General features: G+C 45.2%; 1 protein-coding gene across 2 annotated transcripts; it reads right to left on the bottom strand.

Moving 5' to 3' along the window:
• Positions 1-296: 296 nt before the first annotated feature.
• Positions 297-9,265, bottom strand: jade1 (jade family PHD finger 1). 2 transcript variants are annotated; one of them, XM_015969406.3, is made up of 11 exons: positions 9,130-9,265; positions 5,043-5,125; positions 4,770-4,837; positions 4,140-4,297; positions 3,872-4,056; positions 3,579-3,790; positions 3,337-3,504; positions 3,138-3,254; positions 2,377-2,886; positions 1,990-2,107; positions 297-1,887 (listed from the first exon to the last, which is right to left on the bottom strand). In XM_015969406.3, the coding sequence occupies exons 2-11, from the start codon at positions 5,116-5,118 to the stop codon at positions 854-856; spliced, it is 2,646 nt and encodes an 881-aa protein (XP_015824892.3). In that variant the 5' UTR covers positions 5,119-5,125; positions 9,130-9,265; the 3' UTR covers positions 297-853. The 2 variants fall into 2 exon arrangements, with proteins under 2 accessions (XP_015824892.3, XP_015824891.3); XM_015969405.3 differs by lacking the exon at positions 9,130-9,265 and adding an exon at positions 8,296-8,428.
• Between the last annotated feature and the right edge of the window lie 2,737 nt (positions 9,266-12,002).

Raw genomic sequence — 12,002 nt, 5'->3', positions numbered from 1 at the left:
AATACCCCCGGACCCATCAGACGACAGATGGAGGTCATCTTGCTGCAAACACTGTAGGATGTCAGCTTTTCTCATCTCCAGATTCAGCCGTCACCTGTCCGGTCTGCTATCCACCGAGGGATTAGAGACTTTAGCAAGTCGGTCTTCTGCAGAAACGACCCGGTGACTACAGTTCCCGCAGTCCTACCAGATGTTTATTCTCAGCAGTCTTGTCCCTTCTTGTGAGTGAGTGGTTTGTAGGTCTGTTGGACCTGTCCCGGTGTAACCCCGCCCCTCAGTGACCTCTGGAGACGGAGCTGGTTTTAGAGTTTTATTTGTCTGCAGAACCTCCAAAAATTAATTTTGCATAACAGTAGATCAGTGTCCGAGTACAAAACACCTGCTTAGTTTCTGTGTAAAAATATGCTCTCATACATCAAACCTGTGCCCCCACTCCCCCGCTCATAGTGCAAATGCTTCAGATCTGTGAGGCACATGATGGATACGATGGAGTTCACTTCCTGTTTCGCAGGAAGCTGAAGGACAGAATCAGCCAGACTGTGTCCAGATGAATGACGTAAGTGCAGCTGACGTATTAATACTTAATGACGCCGTCAGCTTATTTATGGTCCCAGGCGACGACCGCTCCTCGCTAGTGAACATCTCAGAGAGCTTCAGGTGGCAACTTGACATTTTTCAATCTAGAAGGGAAAATAAATAAAAACTAGCAGAAAACAAGATACAAAAATAAATACGGACTCTGTTTTAATCCAGCTGTTTGAGGCTTTCTGGAGGAAAGTGAAGATGCTCGGAGGGTCTGTCGTTCTTTTCCGACAGACGCTGTGCAGCTCGTTCTGGAAGAGTTCTGGTGTCATCAGGAAGCCAGCACGCCGCGGCGGATGATGTCAGAGCCGTACTGGCGCCCTAGCGTCGGGTCGCCCCGCAGCTCGTAGGAGTGGCACTGTTTGAGGCAGGGCTCCAGCTCGTCGTCACCCCCTCTGGAGGTGGGGCTGAACCCGTCGTTCTCAGTGCCGGTCCGGAGTCGTGTTCTGGGGTAAGACGGCTCGGGCGGGTTGGTGAACGGTCTGAAAAGTTCTTCCTCCTTTGACATGGCGCCCAGCGGTTTCTCGCTCCTCTTGGGAATCCTGAACTTGCCCCAGCCCTTCAGGTGCCGGGCCACGGGTCTGCTGGCCGTGTCGGGGGCTTTCCGGAGCCAGCTGTTGGTTCTGGACACAGCCGAGACATCTGGAACCACGCTGTTTCTGGTAACTTTAGTGTCCGAGGTCACGTCCACACAAACTGAACTTCTTTTGGTCATTCCGTTGTTAATGAAGTGTTTGTCTAAATCTGAGTTCCTGATGTCGATCAGCCTGATGGACACGGTCTTCTCCAGATGTTTGGAGCCCAGCTTGTTCTTCACCTGACAGAAGCTTTCGGAGACATTGTTCTTCTTCCCTCTCTCCTCCCGCTGCTCCTCCCGTCTCACCAGAACTTTGTGTTCTGGTGCCGGGACGTCCGGCCTCGGACTCTTCTTGCTCTCGAGTCTGTGCAGCTTGATGGCAACAGTTTCAAGAAGGACGTGTGGCTTCTGAAACTTCTGAAGGGAGGTTTGCTGGTTGGCGACAGACTTTTGGACTTTTCCATCACCTGCGGGTTCTGCAGGGCCAGATGGTTTGACGCTGGAGCTTCTGCTGTCCTTCATCTCCAGCAGCTTACTCTGATTGTCCTTCTTAAGTATGTCCGATGAGTCTGAGGGGGTTTTACTGTCTTTCTTCCGTTTTTCCTGCTTCAGAAGACCTCGTTTGGCTTTCAGTCCTGAGTGTCCCACGGAGGAGCCGGACAGGGAGTCCTGAGAGGATAAACATCCAAGAGAGAGCAGGTTCTCCAGATCCTTGGATGAGGGATCACCTGAAACACAGACAGGAGGTTCTAAACCGGAAAGAGCAAACAGAACAAGAGGCGACGACCCGTTAGACACTGGTCTAGTGACCGAGACCAGACTGGACTCACCGTTCAGCAGCTCGTGGTCCAGCAGCTTGACTTGGTGCTGGAAAATCTGCTCGTGGACTTTACACAAAGACCGCTTTATCTTCTCCCTCCGGGTCACCATGTAGGTCAGGTTCCGGACCTGAGGAGCAACGGCAGGAAAATGCTGAGTCGGATTCTGACCGCGTTAACCTGGTAAAGATCAGCCTCCAGCCGAGGAGCGGACAGGAAAACATCTAAACCCGCTGAACTCTGTGTGGATCTGAGATCTCAGATGTCCATGTCTTAAGCAGCTAAAAACAAAATAATGTGTAATTTACAGTGAAGACGGGTGCTGTGATGGTTTTCTGTCTGAACCCAGCCTTACAGCAAACACACCACATGCTGACTCCTCCTCCAGGAGGAACCTACCCTCTCCAGGTCTTGGCGGAGGTGTGTGAAGAGCTGAAGGCGTCTCAGCAGCACCTCGTGCTCGTGGCGTGCCAGGCTCTCCTCTTCGTCCTTCTTGGGCATGAGAAAGGGCTGGTTAAAGTTGACTTTACGTTTCAGTTTCCAGTACTGGTAAAGAAAGTCCACCAGCTCCAGAGACAGCTTCAGATTTCTGGCCACCTCCTCCACCCCTGCAAACTGGTAGAACTCCTCCTCCATCTCCTGGACCTTCAGCTTGCGAAGGTTGACCCTCTTCTCCTGCTGGAGGCTGCTGAGCTCCTCTTCTCTGGATGTCCTTCCTCTTTTGTCTCTGGTCCCGTCTTCAACTCCTGGATCTCCGTTCCTGGGCTCAGGGCCTTCCAACCCCGAGTGTTTGGGACAGAACGACTTGAACTTCACCTCGTCTTCCTCGGTGAGGATGGTGTTCATCTCCAGGCTGGCTTGGAGGCCACATGTCACATGGAACGCAGTCCGGCAGTTTTTAGCAGAACACTGAAGAAGAAAAGCATCAAAGTCCAGATTTTAGGTTTTAAAACATGAAACGGTCAAAATTTCCCTCCACAAGTTCATCATGTAAACAACCCTGAGTTTCTGTGGGACTGATCCGGGTTCAGCCCGAAACCATCAGCTGGACTCTGCAGTCACACGAGGGTCCAGATCAGATAAGACCAGATCCTCCCAATCTGAGCCCTACAGAACCAAACCCAGTGTTGGTGTGGGTGTGAAACTCGTTTAGCTCAGACCTGGATGCAGGCGCCGGTCTTCTCTTTGCACAAGCAGCAGATCAGAGCCCATCTGTTGGTGGGAATGTGGGAGATGTTGGTGATCGGCTCCATTTTCTCTGGACTCCCGATGCTCACCTGCAGCAGAACCAACAGAACGGGTCAGTAAAACCGGATCGTAGCTCACGAGTCGGAGCAGGAACGCGATCAGAGACCGAACCTCTGGGATCCACAAGGCACAGCTGACGTGGACCCACTTGGTTCCGCTTCGAGTCGGCTTCATGGCTCCGCCCTTCTTAGGACACAGCTGACACTTTGGGAGGATGCCGAGAGCGCAGATCCGACACAGCCAGCTGCCTGTTGGAACCTTCTGGATCCCGTAGCACGCCTGAACACACCAGACACATTAACCATTAACTCCACCCTAACACCACCCTCACGCAGTCCTAACCATCTGCTGACCTGATGAACACAGATGTTACACTTGTCGCAGAAGACCATCTCGTTGTTGTCCTCTCCATCAGGGGACTGGCAGACGTCACACACCACGTCCTCGTCGTACTCGATGCCCAACCCCTCCTCCGTCTCCATCGTGTGTGTCATGTTTTCATGACAGCAGCGCTCAAACTCCTCCATCACTCGCTCCATCGTGAGCTCATCCAGCAGTGGCATGGCTGGAAAGGGAGTGACAAATAAAGTCTCCCGGACATTAAGGACTTCATTTAATCAGCTAAAACCACCAGTCCCAGTCTCACCCATCTCTGTGAACTCCTCATTTATGATCTGCAGCCAAGCCACGTCTTCCTCGTTCAGGTCGTAGCGGCACATCCCTTCTGCCAGCGTCCGGATGTCCACGTAGCCCAGCGCCTCGCTGCCAGATGTCCGGATCAACTTCTTCGGCCTGGTGAACATCACCTCCTTCCCTTTCGCTGACAGAACTCTGTGGGACAAATAGGAATTTACAGCAAACACAATTTATCAGGGAGGGACCCGACTGGTGGGCTGCAGTCCAGCGTGGTCTACCTGGCAACAGGCTGTGGGATGGACTGGGGGCTGACTGGGACCTGGACGCCCTTCTCCCACTCTTGTCTCCACGGATCAGCGAGGACATAGTAGTCCTCTGTGTTCAGCTGGTACGAGTCGTGCACTTTCATGGCCGTGATCAGGTCCGTTCTAAAAACCTGCAGCACAAGAAGTTGGTTTAAGACCAGTGTGCACACACACACACACACACACACACACACACAGTTTGTAGCAGGGAGGAAAACCACAAAGTTGATCAGCAAGAATTAAAGTTTAGTAAAATTATCTAAGTACTTTTATTTCCCATCAGTTATAATTTCGAGCTTTAATGAATAAAAGTGGCTTAACCAACCAATCAGAATTCCACTGGCCTACTTTTCTGGAAAATATTGATCAATTTATTATTTTATATTATGTAAACTGCTAAAAGCAGGTTGGTTCAGTAAGAGTTCCTGTAGAACCAAAGCCCACCAGCTGTAGCTCAGATAAGTAGAGAAAGGTTTGGTCCTTCTGTAGGACCTAGATAACAGATGAGAGGAAAAACAGCTGAATTAAATAAAAAGCTGATTATATATTTATGAGGTTTGGTTTTGGGAGAGGGCGATTAGTAAAGTCTCGGAGCAGACGTACCTCTGAGGGTTTCTGCCCGGTCCCCCTCCTGTGCTGGGACGAATGCTGGGACCAGCAGGTGGAGTTACCTGGTGGAGAAACATAAGGGTTACTAGTTCTCTGAAAACAAGTCGCTAAAACTGGAAAACCTAAGAACGTTTGTAGCAACGGGCTTTTTGCTAAACTTCTTTTGTTGCATGCCCACAACAGGAAGAGAGAGAGATTTTCCAGCCGTGTTCACATCTATATTCGGAACGAGTCTGAATGAGTCAGCAGAGGCAACACTGAGCTTACTTTCGTTGTCGGAGTCATCACTGCTGCTGGGGTGTCTGCTTCTCTTCATTGTGTTTTGTCTGCAAATCTTAGACATGAGGACTCTTCGCAACACAGAAACAAAGATGTAGATTACGAAAGTGAATACAAGCGAAACAATGCAGCAATAAAAAAATACATTTAACTCAAACACAAATTTAGATGATTCTGTTTGGTCCAAAAGTTTACACAAGAGTTCAATCGATGTGGGTAGTTCTATTGCCGATGGCGATATGTACAGGTGCTGGCCAGTAAATTAGAATATCATCAAAAGGTTGAAAATATTTCAGTAATTCCATTCAAAACGTGAAACTTGTACATTATATTCATGCAATGCACACAGACCAATGTATTTCCAATGTTCATTACATTTAAATTTGATATTCATAAGTGACAACTAATGAAAACTCCAAATTTGGTATCTCAAAAAATTAGAATATTCTGAAAAGGCTGAATATAGAAGACACCTGCTGCCACTCTAATCAGCTGATTTACTCAAAACACCTGCAAAGGCCTTTAAAAGGTCCCTCAGTCTTGTTTTGAAGGCACCACAATCATGGGGAAGACTTCTGACTTAACAGCTGTCCAAAAGACAATCATTGACACCTTGCACAAGGAGGGCAAGACACAAAAGGTGATTGCTAAAGAAGCTGGCTGTTCGCAGAGCTCTGTGTCCAAGCACATTAACAGACAGGCGAAGGGACGGAAAAAATGTGGTAGAAAAAAGTGTACAAGCTCTAGGGATAACCGCACCCTGCAGAGAATTGTGACGACAAACCCATTCAAAAATGTGGGGGAGATCCACAAAGAGTGGACTGCAGCTGGAGTCAGCGCTTCAAGAACCACCACGAGGAGACTCATGAAAGACATGGGATTCAGGTGTCGCATTCCGTGTGTCAAGCCACTCTTGAACATGAAACAGCGCAAGAAGCGTCTCGCCTGGGCCAAGGACAAAAAGGACTGGACTGATGCTGAGTGGTCCAAAGTTATGTTTTCTGATGAAAGCAAGTTCTGCATTTCCTTTGGAAATCAAGGACCCAGAGTCTGGAGGAAGAGCGGAGAAGCACAGAATCCACGTTGCATGAGGTCCAGTGTAAAGTTTCCACCGTCAGTGATGGTGTGGGGTGCCATGTCATCTGCCGGTGTTGGCCCACTCTGTTTCCTGAGGTCCAGGGTCAATGCAGCCGTCTACCAGGAAGTTTTAGAGCACTTCATGCTTCCTGCTGCTGACCAACTTTATGGGGATGCAGACTTCACCTTTCAACAGGACTTGGCACCTGCACACAGTGCCAAAACCACCAGCACCTGGTTCAAGGACCATGGTATCCCTGTCCTTGATTGGCCAGCAAACTCGCCTGACCTTAACCCCATAGAAAATCTATGGGGTATTGTGAAGCGGAGGATGCAATACGCTAGACCCAACAATGCAGAGGAGCTGAAGACGACTATCAGAGCAACCTGGGCTCTCATAACACCTGAGCAGTGCCACAGACTGATCGAGTCCATGCCACGCCGCATTACTGCAGTTATTGAGGCAAAAGGAGCCCCGACTAAGTATTGAGTGCTATACATGCACATTCTTTTCATGTTCATTCTTTTCAGTTGGCCAACATTAGAGAAACAAACATTTTTTCATTGGCCTTTAGAATATTCTAATTTTCTGAGATACCAGATTTGATGTTTTCATTGGTTGTCACCTATAAATATCAAAATTAAACGTAATAAACATCGGAAATACATTGGTCTGTGTGCATTGCATGAATATAATGTACAAGTTTCACGTTTTGAATGGAATTACTGAAATATTTTCAACCTTTTGATGATATTCTAATTTACTGGCCAGCACCTGTAGAAGTCACAGTCAGCCGATTCTTTGGGCCTATTTTTAAGGCTGAATTTTCCTACCTTATTTACACACTAAGATGTCACTAATAACAGTGAAAGCACAACGTTCACTGAATTTAACTAACAATATTAATTTTGCGTGCATCTCCATGTTTTAATTATTTGTTTAATCAAAGTTAATCAAAGAAATGAATAACAGACACGTATTAAATATACAAAACAGGTAGGTAAATAAAATGTTAATCAACAATAATGTTTTAAAGCAAGTGTTATTCAGGAACGTAAATACACATTAAAAAATTAAATTCAGCAGCAGCAGTGGGCTGCCAGCGGAAGTGCCCGACTATATGTATAATAACTGGTAAATATCGCCCTGATATATCGGTCTATTTCAAGTTTACATCCAACAACAACCCACAAATAAACAGAAACACCACCTGCCTCCAAGGCCGCAGAGTAGCAAGAAATTACAGCCTGGACTTAAAGAGCAAGTCAACCCCTACCAGAGTCTAACTCCACTCTCACTTCCTGTTTGAAAAATGAAACAAATGCTGTTGCCTGGCAGACCGAGAAGGCGGAGCTGCTAACAAATACACACACACAGGCTCACAACAGCATTGTGACATCATAATGTACCAGTTTACATCATAGCATACCTCTTAGCCAATAGCGGTGGCAGACTTAAATTAAAATACAGTGCAGAGTTTTTACCTGACAACGGCACAACACTGCCAGTTTTAGGCAGAATATTTAAATTTTAACTAAGATGGACTGAAGTGCCAAATTATTCACTACACGTGTCTGCAGCACGATTAGACACTCGTTTATTTAGTTTATCAGCAAAAAAAAATTTATTTGGGGGTGACTTGCTCTTTAAATAAGATATGTGTTCCAAGCCGGATGTGTGTGTAACTAACAAAATAAAAAAAAACTTCAAAGTAATTTAAATGAGCACGTTTTTATTTAAATGTAACAAATGAAGAAATGGAAATGTTGTTTATTAAAATATGATGGTGACACCACCACATGAACCACTTATTTTTTTGAATATTATAACCGGATATTGTCATTTTAAACTCGCTTCACTTCCGGTGTTATGCCACTTTCCGTTTCCCGTTTACATAGACGCTGAAACACCAATGTTAATCTGAGCAAACGCGTTTGTATTTTGCTTCGTAAGAACCATCGGCATATAAAAATAAGAACTGGCGGCTTCCGTAGACTTCCGAAGCGGCCGTACAACGTAATCTCAACGTACACGCACACACAAAAAGTGTTGACAATTAGTAGTTTTACGTTAAGGCAGACAAAATAAAAACAGACCCCACGTTTGATGTTTGATAATATCAAATTGATATGATAGGTCAAAGAAAATACAACAATAACTTACTGAAAACGGTTCATTAAATGCTGCGCTGATCACGTAGCGAATCGGCAAATCTCACCAGATAACCTAACTACCAGTAGATTCTAAACACCCGTGTCCGTGACGCCCGTGTTGGTGCAGCAAAAAGTGACGCTGAGAAAAAAAAACTACAGCGGAATCCAGAAAGCGGCTGTGTGTTCCGTTAGATAATGATGAAAAATTCCAAAAGACCCAAAGTTGTTCTGAATTTGAAAGATCTCACGGTGATTGCAGCTATCGAACGCTGCTAGCCCGATAGCTGCTGCTGTGTGCATCGTCCAGGCCAACACATACCCGGCGCCTTAATGGCGTAATCATCAGATAACTACTTTCGCTTGCAGTATCGAGACACAAGAACCGGTATAACACAGTTCACGTCACACAACTTCACTCTAGGGGAAAAAAACTCAAAGCAAAACAAATATGCCTGGGGTTAGCAACTTCGGAGCTAGTTGGTAGCCATTGCAGACGCTGTGTCCCTTATTAAATCAGCCACTGCCGCAATCAGTCAAAAGTTAGGGGTCAGATATTAATGCATAAATCTTACACAAGTTCAATATACATCTCTGGATAAGAAATATTAATTAACATGTAAACACAAGTTGGTTTTCAGTGTGGCTAACCAGCAGTAGAGAGTGGGATGTTTACAGAACGGGCTGAGGTAAACCTTTGGCGCCATTTTAAATGACGACGTCGCGTTTTCCTAGCGGACCGCTCGTGCGACCATAACGGAAACTTGCCCACCTTTCCCGATTACAAGATTTGTTTACATGTGTGCGTGTTAATAAGAACACTTGAAATAAGTTGTACAGTACGTACGAGCACGTCAGACCGATGCAAGCCGATGCTTGAGTTCGCTGTGGGGCGCAGTTTTAGCTGAGATCCGCTTGACCCGTATTCCAGAGCGGCGGTCTGGGAGGAGGTTACCAAGGGACTGCAGCTGCGCCCGGACTCCGCTAGAGGGCAGCACACTATCCCACAACCAGATCGGAGATGAGTATATTTTATTATTGCCGTGATCATAAACGTCCAAAGTATTTTACCGCCTCAGGAAAATAATGGATTTGTTTATTAAGAACCAACGGATTAACTCAAATTTATCACAATTCTTGTATTAGTGTGAATGACTCAGCTTTCCCAACACCCACTCCTTTTAGGGCAAACTGATTATTAAAGAGACAGATCATATAAAAATACCATTTATAGTTTAGGGTTTACTGCTAATAAACACTTGGTATCTTTAAAGATTCATTTAAATTATGTCAGCTGAAGAATTGTGTTTATAACATGGAGCTAAAATAGAAACGTTTCTTCTTTACACAACATTTTTCTTTCATTTAAAGTTTTGTACAAATTTACTTTTTTAATAAATATAAATGAAATGCAAATATTTGCACCATTGATTTATAAAATTTAAACACTTTTAGATTCAAATCAAGTTAATTAACCTTTAAACATATTAATTTTAACCACCTGATCGAGGAAATCAGCTTCCTGCAGTAAAAATTTTATTCTTTTAATTTAGACCTGTTATCCTTATTTAGATAGTCGTGATTTTAATTAGTGCATATCTTTTTGTGATGGCATAATTTTGAACTACAAATTATCAAAAGTATGTTAAATTATTATTTATTATAATTTTTTATGAGGTCCTAATAGCCACTTGTCAGAGGAAATTAAATGTACACCAAACAGAAGGTCTATATAATACAAAATTAATTAATTATTATGAGAATTTGTTAAATTTGTCATCTCCTTTAATCTCCTAGCAGAGCATCTCACCAGCACGGTTTAGTTATTTTGGGGGAAAAAAACTCTTTTTGATGAAAATTCATTATTTTGCTCTGAAATTTACAACTTCACCGAGTGTGATGGACTGGAGACCTGTCTAGAGCAGGGGTCCTCAATTATAATGGTCCGACAGCCACTCACAGAAAAGACCCAGAAGCAAGAGGTCCGGAGGGTGGTGGGGGGTCTGCTGTTTGGATTGCAGGCTGTGATGCACATAACACACAAGCTTGCATAATAAAGAAGGACAACACCTGTCCCCCTCCAGCTAGGCTGTGTGACTGCGCTAACCTGTCCTGTGTGACCCTCACCATGTAACCCTCATGTCCATGCTGTCTCTGGAGGAGCAGATAGGAGACAAGATCTCCTGTAACTTAAAATGAACCAAAGCTTCCTTTCTCTTTAAGCTGAATTTAACATCAGTTTATCATCATGAAACAAAAGAATAAAGTGGAACAAAAACGTCTATATTTTATTTCTCTCTCCTTTTAACTTCTCCGTGTCCCTAAATAAAAGAGACAGATGATTAGCTGCAGCCGCCGTCACTCACCCCGCTCGGTCCCCGGATCTCCTTATCACAGCACTCAGTCTGATTGAGCGCTTCCAGGAGAAATAATAATGAAATTATGAAAATAATAATGTGTGTTCGGAGGAGCTCTCTCTCTCTCTCTCTCTCTCTCTCTCTCTCTCTCTCTCTCTCTCTCTCTCTCTCTCTCTCTCTCTCTCTCTCTCTCTCTCTCTCTCTCTCTCTCTCTCTCTCTCTCTCTCTCTCTCTCTCTCTCTCTCTCTCTCTCTCTGTCTGTCGCTGAATGAGCGAGCGGAGCGCTCTGTGTGAAAACCTGCTCAATTAACATAATTCACGGCCCAAATCCAACAGAACCGATCGGGCTGATTCGGTTCGGGTTCGGTCCGAGGTTACAACTCCAGCGCTCAGCCCTGCAGGACCACATGGGGGTGGACCAAAGTTTCCTACCCGGTAAATGTGGAGAACACCGCGGCGCGACAGATGTGGATGTTGCGCTGGTGCCGCCGTTAAAATAACAAAACTACATTCCACTATAATTGATTATGGACGGTACTCTTCTATGATGCAGAATCGTTTATGCCCGCATCTCATGCATTGATTGTTTGATTAGTTTCCTCAGCAGCTCTATCCTACACCTCCCGGTCGCCTATCGGGGGTGGGGGGTGCACGCGGGGTTCGGGGGCCACAAATAGAGGGCTCGGCCGGACGTGGCCCGCGAGCCTATTGAGTACTGCTGGTCTAGGGTAAGGGTTAAGAGTTAGTGAGTGAATGAATTTCCAGATGTTTCAGAGTTAAATAAAGACTAAAAATCAGCTGCATCAATAAAGCCCACCACCAGGGGGCGTTTATTGGAAAAAATGTAAAACTTCATTCATCACCAACAAGAAAACACAAACCGACCCAGGCCTGTTCAGAAATCAGATTTCAGCTGCACATCTGGATGAGACACACACTAAAACAGCAAACAATTACATTTGACACTTTACTCAGTAAAAAAACAAGAATAAAAGAATACTGATAAATGGACCCAGAAATACATGCATGGTGACACTATCACACATTTCTCCTAAAGACCGTTGCAAATACTCCAATATTTTGTTTTCACTTAAAGAAGCCCAAAAAAAAGAGTTACTGAGTCAAGATTACATTTACAAATTAACACAACACGGAGTACAGCCAGCAGCGTGAGGACAAGAGGTCAATACATCCTCCATTAGTCTAACCCAGCATTTCCACTGGATGCGTAAGCAGCATGTAACGTAATAGAAGCATTTTACTCATGAGTTCCTTTCCCACTGGCAGCGTTTCAGAAGTGAAACGGGAGCGTCGTTGGTCCCAGTAGATAACAAAATCACAGAATAATTGCAAGGCCACGCCT

The sequence above is a fragment of the Nothobranchius furzeri genome, chromosome 18 (genome assembly GCF_043380555.1).
Source record: "Nothobranchius furzeri strain GRZ-AD chromosome 18, NfurGRZ-RIMD1, whole genome shotgun sequence".
NCBI lineage: Eukaryota > Metazoa > Chordata > Actinopteri > Cyprinodontiformes > Nothobranchiidae > Nothobranchius > Nothobranchius furzeri.
The sequence above is the reverse complement of the archived record's forward strand: the minus strand, read 5'-3'. Positions and strand labels throughout refer to the sequence as shown.